The 17,686-nt window shown below is 41.7% G+C and overlaps 1 protein-coding gene across 1 annotated transcript in view; it reads right to left on the bottom strand.

Moving 5' to 3' along the window:
• Nucleotides 1-6,692: 6,692 nt before the first annotated feature.
• The window catches only part of ARHGEF28 (Rho guanine nucleotide exchange factor 28), a gene marked incomplete at its 3' end in the record, with an annotated part of 59,397 nt that continues 48,403 nt past the window's right edge, over nucleotides 6,693-17,686 (bottom strand). Inside the window, exons 3-4 of the mRNA XM_018558223.1 lie at nucleotides 12,152-12,299; nucleotides 6,693-6,986 (exon numbers count right to left, since the gene is read on the bottom strand). Coding sequence (XP_018413725.1) covers nucleotides 6,693-6,986; nucleotides 12,152-12,299 — 442 coding nt within the window. The remainder of the gene's footprint in view (nucleotides 6,987-12,151; nucleotides 12,300-17,686) is intronic.

Here is a 17,686-nt window from a genome sequence, read left to right on the forward strand (position 1 = left end):
TCGCTCGCTCACTTCTCGATCATCCCCCTGCTGATAGCGGTGACTGTAGAAAGGCAGAGCCAGCTGTCATTTACGCAGCTGGGTGGATCTCAACAGCATTGTCGGAATCCGTCCCGGCTGCGGCGGTCTCAGTATACCGCCAGCTGTAGCTTGCGATATACTGAGCTTTGGTACAAAAATAGATAAATTGTCATTCGCACTCCAACTTGATGCAAAGTCAATACCCTTAGCCCTCGTTCACACCTGAACGTTTTGTAGCGCGTTCTACGCTCGACGAACGCTCTACAAAGCGCTCTACAAACGCTCTACCCCAAGTGGCCGAACGCCAGGGCCCGGTCGCAATTGCGACCGCTGCGACCCTGGTAGTTCCGCCAGTGCTCACTGTCCTCTCTAGTTACAGGCACAGCAATTCATGGCACAGTGGAGCAATTCATAGTGAAAAATCCCCCTCAACTTTTTTTAGATAGTTTTGGATATTATGTGAAAGGGTAAGGAATGCTGCCATGTTTTCTGCTCTCAGTTAGCTAGTCAGCCTCTCTGTATTTGTTCTGGAGACCATTGGCACAGGTTGACGTCCTTGTCCCAAAGTTTATATTGGAGTTATGTTTTGGCTTCTGTTGCTTAAAGGAGAATTAAGAGGTGAGTGCTTTTCACTCAGCCTCATAATCTGAGCCGACCTGTGACAATAAACTGTCACAGGTCAGCTCAGTAGATCGGGGAGTGAACACATACCGTCGTTTGCTCACTTCTCGATCCTGTCACTGCAGAGAGCCGTGACAGGGGAGTGACTGGATTCTCCCCTCCCCTGTCTGATCCTCCAGCGCTGACTGGCGGAACGGACGGGGGAGGGGGCGGGTACAGCTGGCTCTGCCTCTAGATAGGCAGAGCCAGCTGTCACTCATGCAGCTGGGCGGATCCAGACATAATTGTCGGGATCCGTTTCAGCTGCGGCGTCTCATTATACCGTGAGCTGCAGCTCGCGGTATACTGAGCTTTGGGTAACAGGAGGACGCTAGTTTGTGTCCTCCCATTACCCTAAGGAGAACTATGGGGAAAAGCCCTAACCCCATAGTTCTCCTTTAAATTGCCTCCTGACTTGTTATAGGCCCAAAAACTCCTTTGGTAAACTCTCCCTGGAGTACTTTGTGGCCCTGTCCCCTGCTATAGGGTCATAATGAAGATTGTGCTCTCTCACAGCTGCCAACATACATCACAGTACAACATGCAGCTAGAGAAGCCATTAATGGCTTGTTTTAAAGTTATTTTACTGCTTGTTAGGAATATGTAAATACATTAATGTCCCTGGGCATTAGTCTGGGCTAAGGTGCACTTTAATAGGACTTGTGACCTTATGGTACTTCTCTACAACATGCACATCCCTCCTTGGTATGGACAGGCGGCCATGTACAGTAAGCATGGTTCCCAGCAGCAGCTCATCTCACTAATTGCACAATCTGTCCTAATGCTTTTGCACACAATGAGGTGTACAGCCCTTGCAGGTAAGATACCCTGTTTCCCCGAAAATAAGACCTACCCCGAAAATAAGACCCAGTACTATTTTTGGGAATTGCTAAAATATAAGAGCTACCCCAAAAATAAGACTTAGTTGTGACCATTCCCAGGGCAGGTGGTGGCATAAGGGGGAACTTGAAGAGCTGCGGGAGAGAATCAGCGGTGCCAACGCTAGAGGAAGCGAGGCGGCACCAAAGGGAGCAGATCCGCATAAGCCGATGCATCCTCTATAGCGCCGTCTCCTGTCACAGGCGGAGTGATACCAAATGCACTCCGCCTGTGAGGAATCGATAGTGAAAGCATGCTTTGCTCATTCTGGCCAGCGATTGGTAAACAGATTGCCCTGATCACCATATTTGTGTACATGTAGACTTTTCTTCATGAATAAGTGTGGATTGTTGTACATTAAAAAAAAAAAAAATAAGATCTACCCTGAAAAAAAGACCTAGGGGGGAATTTATCAAAACTGGAGCAGAGAAAATCTGAAGCAGTTGCCTATGGCAACCAATCAGCTTCTCTCTTCAGTTTGTTCAGTTAAGGTTTGAAGATGAATGGTGGAAGCTGATTGGTTGTCATGGGCAACTGCTCCAGAATTTCTCTGCTCCAGTTTTGATAAATTCCCCTCACAATGTGTTTTTTTGAGCCAAAAAAAATATAAGACAGTGTCTTATTTTTGGGGAAACACGGTACATCATCAATGTGATGTTGGCCAATGTGATGTATAATGAGCATTCAATTCAAACTGCACACTATGCTTCCTGTAATCACACTAAATTCATCCCATCCTCTGATTAGAAGGAAATATTTTTACAAGTCATAATGGAAAGAAATAACACACTTGTTATTTTACACTAACTGGTAAGATTTAACTAGGTTTCCCTTGCGTTATATCTAATCCTCATTATATAGAATAAAAAGGTCATAACTTCAGGTGTTCAAAACATTCCGGATATTGCACGCATGGGTGCACACAATGTCAAGCACTATTTAAAAAGTAATAAATACAAAGAGAATAAAACTGTCTCTTCAGTTCAGGAAACACACAAATTCTAATGATACTAGTAAACAGAGCTCCCTCTATTGGTGAGCTTTATTATAACCACTTGGAAAATTTACCATGTACACTAAAACAAAATTAAAATCAGATTAAAAATCCCTTTAGGATATAATCGAGATAGACATATACATTTATACATGCAAAATAGTTCCCAAATAGTCACCACCTTGCTGCATGTATCCTTGAAGTTTTTTTTTTTTTTAGGTGAACCATGATTTTGCCTAGAACTCTGAGGACAAAGGCCATAGCACTCGCTATACTAAAAACATAAGACTTCTTAATGCACAGGACACAGTAAAAGGTGAAGATATACTGCACACTGCAGCTAATGTAGGTGTATCCACAAAAAAGGTGCTAACTAACAATCATAGGAACCATTACAGCAATAAAAGTCCATGTAAAGAAACAACTCATTGTCACTTGTGATGGATCTTCCATCACTTTATTAAAATGGCTTAGGGACTGGTAAGACAATGTTTCTGGATGAAAAAATTCCACTTCCCCAGATATAAATCAATATATCTCTGTTCTCATGGCCTCCGAACAACCTACCTTTCCTGTATGTATCTACCCTGCAGTGGTACAGCTGTTTAACTTGGAGGCACCATGCAACAGTAAAAACACATTAAGTGGAAAGTTCACATTAAGTATACTACGCGCAATAGGATTTATTTTCATCCAGCAGAGCTGAGGACAAAGGTCTGCACAGCTATAAACCAAATGCTACAAAGAAAGAGGAAATAACTGGAAAAAACACACACAGGGGACATGTGAAAATCTGACCTGTTTGAAGAGACATTTCCCCACCCAAGTTCATTGCGACCAAACAGACTCTCCCTGTGATCTACCCAATTGGTCATGGGAAAGTGACTAAAGCCACTGTGAAATACAGGTTTTATCCTGACAACATGCAAACGAAACAGACATCAATTGTCTTGACATCTCTGTGAAGGGAAGCAGGAGATCCCTTGTGGAAGATGGAACAACACACAATGCCTTTTCTGTTTCTGTAGAAGGATCGGCAGCTAGTAGAGGGACACAATCTGCTACCACTAGGGTTGCAGGTTGGTGTGCGATACGTTTTCTAGATTTCTTTCTGTAGGTCTACACTGCTGAATTGCAGCCAGCACAGCACATTTTGGTAAAGGCTGTGATTGGATAGTAAATGAGCAAAAGTTTTCTGAGGTAATCTTTGTTCTTTGACTTCAAAATGTTTTTAAATAATAAGGGTTTATTTCAGTTTTCAATACATAAATACAAAGGGCAAGCAAGTCCGAACATCAGCACAGTACCTTTGTATGCAATTACATTCCATATCTATACACATGCACATAGGATAGGTATATATATGCTGCCGTGGCCTATTACTCAATGTTTTTAAAGCCTTATTGCAGCAAAAGAAAACATAATTACCATTGCAGTGCATCTTTTCTCTAAGACGCACTGGACGGTGGTCGCATATTGATATAATCAAGTACCATGCAGGGCCAATAGTCCTGCATTGTACGCGAGGACAAAAGGGGCCCCCACAATCTAATTAGTGTGCCATTGCTTCCTCATTGTCCAATCAGCACACTGGTGGCATGAAGGTGATGGAGCGTCAACTCAAACTCCCTTGCAGTGGGGCTCCTTCTGCACTGCAAGGGATAAATGCTTGTTTTAGTCTAGAATATTATTAAAAAGCAGTATTACTTGCTGTATCCTTCTACCCCCCCCCCCACTTACAATGCAGGACTGCTGGTCCTGCATTGTACGTGATGACAGCAGAGTGCCTCAAATGACAGTGCTGAAAAGAAGCGACTTTTTAGCGACTCGTCACATGGAAAGAAGGAAGCCTGCAGGAGCATAGGATAAGGAACAAAAACAAAAAAAAATCTGCTAAAAATGATAAATAGCAGCCTAGACCTCTAACCCTTTACCCATGAAGCCCCACTGCAGGGAAGATTTACATTTTCTACAGCATTGAGCTTTAACTGTAATAGAAAAAGTAAAGTCAACCACCCAACTATGCAGAATTACACTGACGTTGACGATGGGTCAGTAACAAAAGTGGCTGAACAGAATCACGAATAAAGCAGATAGAACAGTTCATATGCATTACATATAGTCCAACTGTGTATTTAGCGGTCTAGAGTTCAACTCTAAATTGACAAAAGACCTGAAGTAACTGGACAACTATAGGTAATAGGGCCCAGGCAGCATTACAATGTCTTGACAATTAATATTTGTGTTATTATAATATTTTATAATTTACTATTCCAGTGCAACTGTTTCATAATTGCTTCTTTGGAAATGTAATCTTTGTTGGGTGAAAAAAAAAAAAGAATTTGAGGGTAAAAGCAAATTTAAAATAACTATGGGTTATGGGAAATAATGAACAGGTAGCAACCACGTAGTCTGTCAGCATGTGCTTCTGATTGCCAGCAGCAGTTCTATGTGTTGCCACCTGTGCTGAGAGGCTTCTTATGGGCCTGTGTTGACGGGCTTTTGTTCGCCTCAAACTGGTTTTGCATTCCCCCATATTAGTCGATGGGAATGAAAAAACCTCTTGAAGCATGTTAAATGCAGGACATTGATCAACTGCAGGTCAAATGCACTAGTCAATGAATTCTGAATGATCTCAAAAGCGTGTCAAACTGATGTTATTGACACAAGGACAAAGCCTGCTGACACAGGCCTGAATGCTAGCTCTCCCTCAGCCAGACAACCAAACACAGTACTCTGCTTCCCATATGTTTCCGGTTATGCCAGGCCCCAGCCCTGCCATACTCTGCTAGCACCAAGTCTCCCTGTGATTCATAGTATAGCCCTATTCCTGGACTCTCCCCATTGTATTCCTGTTATTCTCTGCAGTCTAGGTTTGATCCATTGTGTTTTTATTGGTTACTGTTTGATTTCTTGGTGTGTTACCCTGTTTCATGTTGTATTATGTTCCATTTACTCTATATTCACTTTCTTACAATAAACACTTTACACTTATTCTGGTGACTATTTTTCCAACTGTAAGCTACCAATCTAGTCATACATCATGTACAGGCCTCTAGCATGCTATCCTTCAGCACGATAGTTATCAAGTACTTCCTTTTAAAAATAAATAAATCACAGTAAAATGCAAATGCCTACAAGAAATTGTTGCATAATTCAAGTAGATCTAACCTCTCGCTGGAAGCATTTTCCCCAATGTACAGTGTAGCAACTATGGCCTTTTTAAAAATTCTGTTTTGTTTTTCTGAAAAGGCTTTTTACTTCTCTTCTCTCTGACACAGAATAGTAGTTTTGTAAACTGAGCCAAGGAGACGTGATGACCTAGGCTACACCGTATTGTACTTCTGTAGTACAGCTGAGCATTGTAGATGCAAGGGTAACAGCACTGGTTACTGATTAAGGCCACGGTGCCAGCGTTGCCATTCTAAGAAAGTGCAAAGAGAGCTGGATTTCTGGCAGAGTCATCGGGAATAATTTCTTAAATGAGTACTAAAGCCAAACCTTTTTCTTGGTTTTAGTTCTCTTTTGGGTCACAGGAGTACAATTACTAATGTATTTCTGTTACCCAAACTCAGCATATAGCAGGCTACTGCCACTCCAGCAGGAAAAGGTCCTGAAAATATTGGGTCGGGATCCACCCAGCTGCCTGAGAGCTGACTCTGCCTCACTTTTTTCCCCTTTCAATGAGCAATGGAGGAACAAAGAGGAAGGGGGTAATCCATAAGGGGGCAGTGACCGACAATCACCACTCTCTGAAAGGAGAAGCCGTGAGCTGAGCGATCAGCAGTTTGTGGTCGCTCAGTACTCAATTTCTTTTTTTTTTCTGCTCATAGATACAATTTACTGTAGGTGCTGCATGTGCTAAAACTGGCCATAGAGAATATAAAGGTGGGTGTCAGTGATGGTGGATGAGTGGTACTGCAGTGAAGAAGAACCTATTTAGGTTAACCTTATTTATTTTTCCCTTGTCAGTTGCCCCTATACTTGAGTGTCACTCATATGCAAAGACAGGACCAGACTATGCTGGTTGGAAGCAAGATTTATCTTCATACAGGTAATAATGTTCATTGAAAGTATAGGTCACACTTCAAACCACCACTGGATAAAATGTCCACAAATATGTCATTATAAATCTTACCTTTTTCAGAAAGGGATCCAAGAAGATTCCAAGAAGTTGTCACATCCTCATGTGCTAAGCACAGCATCATATTACGGTCTAGTAACTGCAAGTCCTTGAGATTTACATCAAACTGATCTAGAATTGCCTCGTGACTGCAGGGAGTTAAGGTGTCCCTGCTGCTTTTCAGAAAGTGGGAAATACTGCAAGCTTTATCCATCACATAGTCTACAGTTGTGCAAGCCACAATAACTGGAGAATAGCCTTCAGTGTGCATACATACAGCCACAGTTAAGGACTCTGGGCAGTTATGTCCTGGAAAATAGAGAAACAAAATAAATTACTTTCATAGTTCTTATTTTACTTCTATATGAGAATACATTATATTGCAGGGAGCTCATTACAATAAATGTTAGAAACCCATTTGCAATACAGGTACATTTTTGGGGTCTTACACAAGACTGAGATTTTAATTTTAGAGTTTGGTGATTGTAATCACTGAATGGATTTTCTCTTTTCCTGTTACCAACTCTCCCTACTGGAGTTCTCTGCTACTTCCCTTCCATTCCTCCTGCTGCAGCAGGGGGAGTCACATTCGCTATAAGGAAAAAAATGTTAAATAATACGAGAGCCCACATAATGCCTGGTGGCAGATGGGCAATGCACCAGAGAGTTACCTGCAACTACCTATAACTGAAGATCACTTTTGGGTGAAATTATCCTTTAACCTCTTAGGCCTCATTCACACGAGAAAAGGCCAGCACGTAGAGCTCCGTACTGCATGTACGGCCGTATCTGGCAACTCCCGGGAAGGTCAGGTGCTGCGTGTGATTAGTACGCAGCCTGTCCTTTATGGGAGTATGCAGCCATACGCCGCCCTACACTCACCCGCCCTGCACGTCCGTGGTGGTGTATGGCCACATACTCCCATTAAGAAGGACAGGGGCTGCATACTAATCACACGCAGCCCCTTTCCTTCACAGGAGCTGCCCGACACAGCCGTGCACGGAGCACAGAGCTGTACGCGCCGGCCTTTTCTCGTGTGAATGAGGCCTTAGTGAATGTACGTCCCTGCCACTAAGTGCCCAAATGACTGATCACGTACTCTGTACACGATCAGCTATTGGGGGCTGTCGAATGTCGGGAACCACTGAGAATCAGCAGTTACCATTCACTAATGGATGCCTCAGTATTGAGGCATCCTTTAATGAAAGGGTTAAGCCTTAACAGCCAACTGATGCATTTTAGGGATTGGGTGCCTGACAGTGATAGAAGTGCGGTATTTACTGCTCCTGCTGTCACTGTTTGACAACTGGTATAGACCGGAACTAGGAAATCCCGATGTATACCGGCTTTCTTCTAAAGTTTCAGCAAAAGAAAAATTTAGCTACATGTTTCTTTTGCTGAAACAATGTTCCAAGCTTCTAACCATTCTGGGAACAATCAGATGTCTTTAGTGACACCGATCCTAACATACTGTCAGGATCAGTTTAACGAAGGTTATTATTGGTTGTTTCTAAGTTTGAAGCAGCCTATTAATAACCAAACATGAATTAAATTATCAAGCAGTTATAGTGAGATTCATTCACAATGACTGCTTATATAATTAAAAATAAAAGTGTAAAAAAGTTTGTTTTTTTTAAAATAGTAGAAAAGTGTACAAAAATAAAAATAAATGTAACAAATAAAAATGATATAAATATATATTTTTACTATCTTTATTATAAAAATTAACCCCTTACAATGAAAATCTGCAGCTGAGCTGCAGATTTGTTTTTTACCCTAAGGGTTAATTTTTTTATTTAACGCCCTCATGACAATGATGTTCAAAGTATGTCGGTCACGAAGTGTGACACTTTGTGACAGTGACATTGTATGCCAGGTGACCACTATTAGCTTTTAGAGGAAAAAAAAAAAGTACAGAAGAGAAGTATAGAAAATTGTCTAAAATCCTAGGGATGTGAGGGGTTTCCAAATAAAGGACAAATACATGAGTTTTATTTAATGCATTTTTTAGCTGTGCTATTTTTCAAGAAAATTATAATAAATCAAAACAGGGGGAAAAGTGTTTTTTTCCTAAACTTTAACATTTTATTTGTCCTAAGTGAGGCATTAGGCACACGTGTGAAATAAATATTTAGCCTCATCTGTCTTCTAAAAAACGTTATATAATATGTGTAGGTGCACTTAGTAAGAAAGTATATTACTTCTGTGGAAGAATCACACAGCAAAAATGTAAAAAGTGCTTCAGTCATTAATGAACGGAAACCTAAAACAAGCTCAGTCATGAAGGGGTTAAATAATTCACATTAACCGTGATTCATTTAGTAAATTCCTCATATTGCTTGCTATAATCTACCACTGGCAGCAGTAAGTTTAGGTCTCATTCAGACAAGCAAACGAGGGAGGGTAGGCTACTGCATTGAGAGGCGACTAAACACTGCCTTTGGGCCCAGCACATGTCTGATTAGTTGCAGCTGTGTGTGGCCAGCACCATACCATACCTGGATGAAAACTGACTGTTTCCAGGGTTGGTCAGGGTCTCTATTCGCATGTTACAGCTCATCTGGCACTACAACACAGCAACATGCACAACGTGCAATACTGCAGTGCAATGGTGTTACCAGGCCCTTATGGTCTATGCATTTTTCTTATCAACACATGCCTTATAGTGATATTAAATGTTTAAGCTATTTCAAATGCTGATTAAATCACTTCTAATAGATGTTGCCTTTTGATGTAAAGTTTTAGTTTCCTGCAGAATCAGTTGGTCCTCTGAGCACTGGCCCCAATATGCTGTTTCAGGGTGGCTCATTTCCCTTGTAAGCTGTGTGTGTATACAAACACAGAGACACTGCAAGGCAATCCACTCCCATCCTTCTTGCTCCCATCTCCTCCCACCCTCTTCCCTTCTTTAAGCTAGTAAATGGACAGCTGTTTGAGACTGTGCTCACCCTGGAGATCTTGTACTGAACAGGAAGTTCAGGGAAGCTGAGGTGAGTGAATTGGAGTTGTTTGAAAACATGATGACTGTAAAGTGTAGGAGCAAAAATGTGAACAAATACTTTGTTGGGCAATGTATATTTGTTCGATCTGGATTCATTTTTGAAAAACGTTAAAGAGCTTAATACGATTTTAACATGGATCATAACACACACCGATGTGCATTATGACCAAAACCAACATTCCATACACAGGGTTTTGCCGTGCATTAAAAACATATGAGAGCATAAGTTTTAAAGAGCTTTTTTTGATTTTAATGGAAAACGTACAGGGGCAAACCTGCATAGGCGTGAATAGGGCCTTAATTGTATTCTGAAGAGAATATGATTTTATCTCTATGCAAACTACTAGTGGGGCCTGAATATACAAGAAAGCACTCTATAATTTAAAAAAAAGCAACTTCAGATCTTTGAATTTCTCCTCGCCCTTACTACTGGTTCGTAGCTGTGAAGGGTAGCCTCAATAGCAAAGTCTGGAATGCAGTAAGAGACGTTCTCAAATACAAATTTAACATTCAGTGTAGCAATTTGCATAAAAGAGCAATTTCAGCATGTAAAACACATGTAAAATGTACCCTTAATGCAACACAGCTAAAACCCACAGATAGAAACATTCATATTTTTTCCATCTGTGCTTAAAGTACAATTAAAGCCCCCAACTACTGCTAGCAAGCAGTAGATCTATGCAAAAAGTGTAAAAAGAAATAGGGCTGCGGAAATTAACGATTAATTTCTTGATTTCTCGTTAAACTTTTTGATCGATTAAAATTCTTTTGATCGCTAATGAAAACACTCACCTCTTCGGGAGTCCCGTCGGAGATCCGGTGATGTCACGGACATCGACGTCACCGGAATCCTCCCCCCTTCCCCAAGTGGCTCCGTCGGCTAACGAAGGGAAGGGGGGAGGAGTCCGGTGACGTCGATGTCCGTGGTGGCTAACGAAGGGAAGGGGGAAGGAGTCCGGTGACGTTGATGTCCCCTTCTCTTCCTTAGCCGACGGAGCCACTTGGGCCGGTGAGTTTGCCCGGCTTTCCACTTGCATTTCCCACTATACCCAACAGCCATTTCATTCCATTGCCCATACAGGTAAATACTCCCTGCTGCTCACAAGTTTGAGTAACATACATTTTAAATTTTGTTTACTGAAACTAGTTATAATAATTGTATGCTTTTTTTAAATAGTAATCCTTCGTGCTGCATACAGAGAGATAACATTTTAATTATATTTAACTCCCCTCGCTCTTGTTATATTTCTCTGTAAAACATCAGCTCTGTACAAAGAAAACAAATTTGAGGGGGGCTTCAGCACAATGCTGCTAACACAAACGAAACCACCGATTGTTTATTTTGCATTCCTATTACACATTTAAATGCAGATTGTTTTGTTAAAGAGCATCCCCGAGTCCATGTAAGATTTTCCTATCTTTAAGCCCTGATAGGGGGTGGCCCCTGAAACGCACTGGCTGGTACTAAAGTATTACTACTGAGTATTATTATACTTTATTATATAATATTATAATTTATTATAACAATTATATTTAAATTACAAAGTATTATTATTGGAGTCCGGTGACGTCGATGTCCGTGACGTCATCGGACTCCTCCCCTTCCCTTCGTTAGCCGACGGAGCCACTTGGGCCGCTGAGTTTGCCCAACAACTTTCTGCACGAGTGCCAGCCAAGGCATTGGCCTATACAAATACAGCACAGCAATGAAGTAATAAAAAATGAACTAGGATCACACAAATCCAGAACATTATTATTCTGAGTTGCCCCACTCAAGCGGCGGCCATATTGAGTGGGGCACGTGAGATTAATAACGTGCTGGATTAGTGTGATCCTAGTTTATTTTTAATTACTTCATTGCTGTGCTGTATGTGTATAGGCCAATGTAGTTGGATTTGTATGTGCGTTATAATCAATCGAAATTAAATCATAAATGTTGTAAATGTTAAAAAACATTTTTATTAAATCGAACACGAAAATTTTAATCAGGACCAGCCTTAAAAAAAAAAAACCGCTTTAAAAGCGGTTTAACCTTACCTGTGTCTTTCCCGCGCGCTCCCGTCCGAAAATGTAAAAATTCTCGGGCGGCCGCAAAGCATCTTGGGGCGGGCGCATGCGCAGTTCGGATTTTCGGCCGGGATGCGAGGAGAGACACAAGGTAAGTCTATGGATGCGTGCACCCGCATGCGGACACCGTGGGACAGGAAGTGCCAGCAAGGACAGAGGAGTCAGCGCTGGATCGGAGACTCGCCACAGCGCTGGAGGGACAGATGAAAACGACAGGAAAGAAGAAGATCGGAATAAGAAAGATAATGTAAGTGCTGACATTAACCAAGGGGGGAGGGAAATTTCTTTTTTACTTTAATGTCACTTTAATTTTAACACCAATAACAGCATGGAAATATCAATTAAAAATGGCAGAGAGTCAACAATGTGGTTGTCAAAATCAGAACTAAGAACGAAAGTTTCTGACCTGGAAGGATGGAGCACAAAGAATTTGCACTGAGACGCTCTGCGAACATAACATGTCTGTGACTGGATCCATTGTAAACCAAATAGAATTCTGCATCTTCTGGCAGGTGGAGGTCTTCAGCAAACTTTGCATATACCGTTATTTGACCCTAGAAAACACAGAGGGGGAAGAGAGGATAAGTCATAATTATCTTCTACTTCTTCTAATAAATCATACATGCTTTTAAAAAACAACAATTCATTCATGGTTTATTCAATGGAAAAAAAACCAAAGCAAATCTGTTGACTGGGATCAAACTGCTTTGACCATCCATATGATCGCTCCAAGTTCACTCCTGTGATGGACTACAATCTCCCATTTAGTTTACAAATTTGTATTGAGCTTGTAGTCAATCGCAGGAGTGAACTTGGAGCGGTGACTACTTTACAAAACACACAGGGACCATGGACAACAAAAGTAGCCCCCCTCCAGAAGGAAGGACAGTGTCAGCACCAATTCAGAGATGATTTGAGGATCTACAGCCGAGTGATACACAAATAATCACATAATTTTTGTCAATAGTTAAAGTACTTGAATGTGTTTTTTAATATTCAACTCTCTTTAAGAGCTTTTAAATAATGCAGCAAAGCCACCAATTAAAGTAGTTCTCCAGCTGTTTTCCAGGACAGGTCTGAAAGTCTAAAGGTGCCCATACACCTTACGACCATCGCAAGACTTTTGTCTTGCGATAATTGGTGACTCTGCAGCCACACACAAAAAAAAAAAAAAGAGTCTCTACAGTCCAGGACTGTACACTGTCAGACTGTCGTGTGATATCTGATTACTCATTAATCATTCTTTGGAATAAGTCATGTGATCTCTAAACACCAAGAGGCACATTTATAAAACAGCAGTTACTTTCACCAAACATTCACTGGTGGTGAATCACCACTCATTTAAAACACATGCACCAGGAATATCTGTAGAAACAAGTCAAGGCAACTGGACTGGCTGTATTTTTTTTGAAGACGTTTCACTGGACATCAGACCAGTGAAACGTCTCTAACAAAAATACAGCAAGTCCAGTTGCCTTGACTTTTTTTCTACAGCTATACCATGACCTGGATGAATGAGAACCTTCACAGACACATGTACCAGGACGCTTCACCTGCAGTGAACGTTTGCTGATTGTCAGATATATAGCTTTCGAAATACGGTTCTAAAGGTGTCCATACACTGCTCGATTCTCGTACGAGAATCGCGAGAAATCCCGCAATCGTACGAGAATCGAGCAGTGTGAATGAAGACGTGCGACCGTTTGTACTGTACGGTCGCACGTCTTTTGTCTAGGGAGCACACTAGAAAACCAGCCGAAAATCTTACGATTTTCGGCTGGTTTGAACGGTGCTCGGGAGACAAATGGTGTGCGCACACTGCCCGTTCAGCATTGCAGTCATCAGAAGCCCGCCCCTCAGGGGGGGCGGGCTTGCGATGATCGAGAGTACAATCTGCCTGTCCAAGATGAGCAGATCGTACGTTTTTTTAATTACTTTACAACCATCGCAAGACTAAGGTCTTGCGATGGTTGTAAAGTGTATGGCCACCTTAAGGCCTTGTTCACACCAAGCGCGTTCCAGGAGCAGAGCAGTTACAGACCGGATCAAAACTGCGTCCAATGTATTCCAATGGTATTTTGGCTCTAGTTCACACCGCAGCGTTCAGTTTCAGAGCATGTAAAAAAAATGCAGCAAGCCCTATTTTACCTGCTCAGGAACGCTCTGGAACGCATGCAAACGCATCAAAAACGCATGAAAACAAAAAACGGCCTGGAACGCAGCAACAAACGTGGCAAAAACGTGGCACAACCCACTGCACTGAGTGTGCAGAAACCCATGCAGATCTGGTCTGTATTTGGTGTGAACAAGCCCTTAGTGAAACAAGCAACTTTCATTTAGGTAGGGTCATTGGAAACTTTTACAAATGATCATGACAGTTTAAACTGCATTCATCAAAAAACAAATATAATTTTTACATTTTTGACAGTAAACAGGAGTGTTTTTTCTCTCTTCAGCCTTCTCATATCACATATATATTAAACTGTGTAGTAAGCTGGAATGAGTTCACATACAGCAGCATCATTCTATCCCCAACAAACAGTGGTTGTCAGTGGAACATTGCAACAAGCAGCATCATTCACGGGACTGTACATAAGTCAGCAGCTGAAGAATTCAAGCACATAATATCTCATAGACACTTGCATGGCTAAGAAGACTGGAGTACGTCACTGGCATGTACAAATAAACAAAAACAACAAAAATGAGTTTCAACCATTTAAAATATTTGGTAAATAGCTGCTGCTAGACTGTGCAGACATTGTAACATGTGAGCATATTTATTGCTCTTTCCAACAAAATATCCCAGCATGGGGATTCCCTTGCGCCATGGTTGGATACTATTAAAAACTATTCAGACTTTTCCCCTCCCAAGCATGGCGTTAAGTTGCATGTTAACGTGTGTTTCTTTAGGGCAGCCCATTCAAACAGAAGGACTGCCAATGCACCAATTCATCTAGGTCATTACACAGCCCTGCCAGACACTGCAGCCAGGTTAGTGGTCTGACTTTTCTCCACTGTAGTTAAGCAGTAAAGCTTGGTCACCTCCTTTCTCATATCAAAATGCATATTCTTAAAAAGTCAGCCTAAATTACTTTTTTTTATAAATGCAAGCTTACATTTACTTTTTAGATTTGCCTTAAGTTCAGATGTAAAGCTAAAGGCTGGGCAAAACAAATAAAACAATTGATCTATGTGTCCAGGGAACGGCAAGTTTCCAATACTCCATTGTTTAAAGCTGGCACCCAGAGCAGCCACAGACAAGCTAAGTCAGCTTAGTCAAGGAATTTAGCTAAGGCCATGTAGACACAAAACGTGGTTGCTGATACAATTGATTCTTGTTGAACAATAAAATACACAGTATTAGTGGAATAGTGCTGACAACCACTATAACTCTGCATATCATTGTGGTGAGTGAATGCCAATGCCAAGCCTGATGAAGGGACCCTGCGTGGTCTCAAAAGTGCTCGTTTAAACTTGACACGGTTCTGAATAAATGAACATTGACCATTAAAATGACTTTTTTGGTGTGCTGGTAAAATTCCTGATAGAATTAGTGTTACAAATCTGTGACACCGAGGCCTGGTGATGAAAAGCCCTAGGAACACCCACTGCCTAGTGAAATAGGCTTTAACGGGAAAAGGAGGCACATTATCTCGCAACTCAAACGGTCTGCACAACAACCGAACATATCCACTTGCAATTAGTGGATCTGAAATCTGGAGAATCTCTTTTAGAGCATAGGCTGTGATTACCTGTGGACGATCACACCCAGACGCAGACTGTCTGCATCCGGGTGCTGTTGTCCACAGGTAATGGTCTGTATGATTACATGGGAACAGCTGCATGCGTTGGCAGCCGTTATTGAATTATACGGCACCTCCTGCCTTCAGCAGATCACACGGGTCTTACATAGGAATTTGTGTGACTCAGTGATCCAGCCCTGTTTGCACATGTAAATGTGGCCTAATACTGCCAAGGGTGAATGATCAGTCCTTCATATAACAGATATGAAGATATTTCTGATGTGGTAGAGGTCACAGGGCATCAGCTAACAGATTAATGAGGTCTCACACTCTCCAGGGCCAATTCGTAGCTATAAGTATGACTGGAATGCTATTGGCCTTGATCCTTCAAAGCAGACGAGGTAAAAGTTTCAGTGGAGGAAATACATAAATCAGGGTATGCTTATCCCACAGCACAGCAAGGGCATCTACTGAATCTGCTGTTCGGAAACAAATTATTCAACTTTTTGTTGAACCAAGACACTAATAATTCCACATCCAGTGTCCCCCAATGTAGATATATGTCCTAAAAACACCTCCAGATAGAGGAACCAATTTCCCAGGTCTAGACATTGCTCAGAAAATGTACCTGCCAGTTTTTCACCCAGGGAATGAGACCATGGAAACTACTGAAACGTGAAGCTCCACCAAGGATAGATTCTATTATTGTTGCCACCACCTTGTGAAGCCCCCTGATGAGTGATGTATGCCAGAGGTGTGACAACGTCCGATTCAACTAGGACTGAATGAACGCTCACAAGGGGGATCCAGTGAAGTAATGACAAGACACTTGTAACTCTATGATGTTGATTGAAAGCTTTCATGCTTCATAAGATCAACAACCCTGAACAGAGAGAGGACCGAAAACTTTGCCCCAACTCAGAAGAATGGCATCATCAAAGATGTAACCTGATCATCCTCTCTAGAGAAAGACTTGATTTTTCCCACAATATGAGGTTGCTCCTTTGTAAGGTTCTTGAGTGCAATTAGGCAAAATGAAACCACTTCAGAGGTGGATACCCTGAATCTGAGAAATTACATTCTGCACTGAAAAGAAAACTGATGTCGGAGGCTGCTAAGCCTTATTTTGTAGTTTGTAGTGTAGTTTAGGCAGGAAAACCTTAGCCTGAAAAGGTATCCAGGAGAAGGCCCAGGTACCCCAATCAATGAGACAAAATCAGGGATGATTTCTCAATTTTCAGGATCTATCTGAAATCTTCCAAAGGCTGCATTGTAAAGACACAAAGCAAAGAATTGGAAGTGGTGATGGAGGTGAAAGTCTATTTTATAACCCTTCAATACTAACTCCTGCAGCCATGCGCTAGATATGCTTCCCAAATCTTCACAAAAGCCTTCAGACATCCACCAGCTCTGATGGAACCGGTGGAGGTAGCCCTTCAAGCAGTGGCCGACCTATCCGCAGGTTTGGATACCTCAGATTGCCAAAAGGTGTTTAGAACCCCCTGAACCCAAGGCAGTGGAAGAAGTCTTATGGTTCTGACAAGTGAAACCTGACCTGAAGGAACAAAAGAATGCTTTGATGCAGGATAGTAAGGAATCAACCTGTGTCGCTAATCCTTATATTTACATTGTTGAGGTAAGTGAGCACTCTTACCACCGTCACATTTTACAGGGTTATTCACAAAAGGGTGAAGAGTTTGGAGAAGGCAGGAGAAGTGAATAATCTAGGACAACATAACTGAACTGGAAAGTGAGCTGAATTGGAGAATGTTTCCAAATCAGCTATTTTGGCCTAGATTGTTCACTCATCCTGCCTTCTGCAAACATTTTACCCTTTAGTGAATAGCCCTGTTAATGATTTCCTCTAGCAAAGAGCCAAACAGACGGTCTCCAACAAAGGGTAGGGGTAACAGAGAGAGTCTCCTATGGAGATGGAGAGACAGACAGGGGAGGGGATGGGCACTGCTCTGGCTCTAGATGCTACAGTTGATGTCTGGAAACTTCATTAAAAAAAATTTTAAGGCTCCATTCACACCTATGATTTAGGTGTGATTTGGTATTTCTGCATAAGGAACTTGCGATTTCCTGCAGCAGGAATTCCAAATATTCTATTTACAAGAGGCAGTGGTCACCCTTTTAAAGTAAATAATCAGATGACAGCGGCTGCATTTGAAAGCAGCAGAACGCTGGCACTCCGC

Source organism: Nanorana parkeri, unplaced genomic scaffold (assembly GCF_000935625.1).
Source record: "Nanorana parkeri isolate BGI_ZX_2015 unplaced genomic scaffold, ASM93562v1 scaffold327, whole genome shotgun sequence".
Taxonomy (NCBI): domain Eukaryota; kingdom Metazoa; phylum Chordata; class Amphibia; order Anura; family Dicroglossidae; genus Nanorana; species Nanorana parkeri.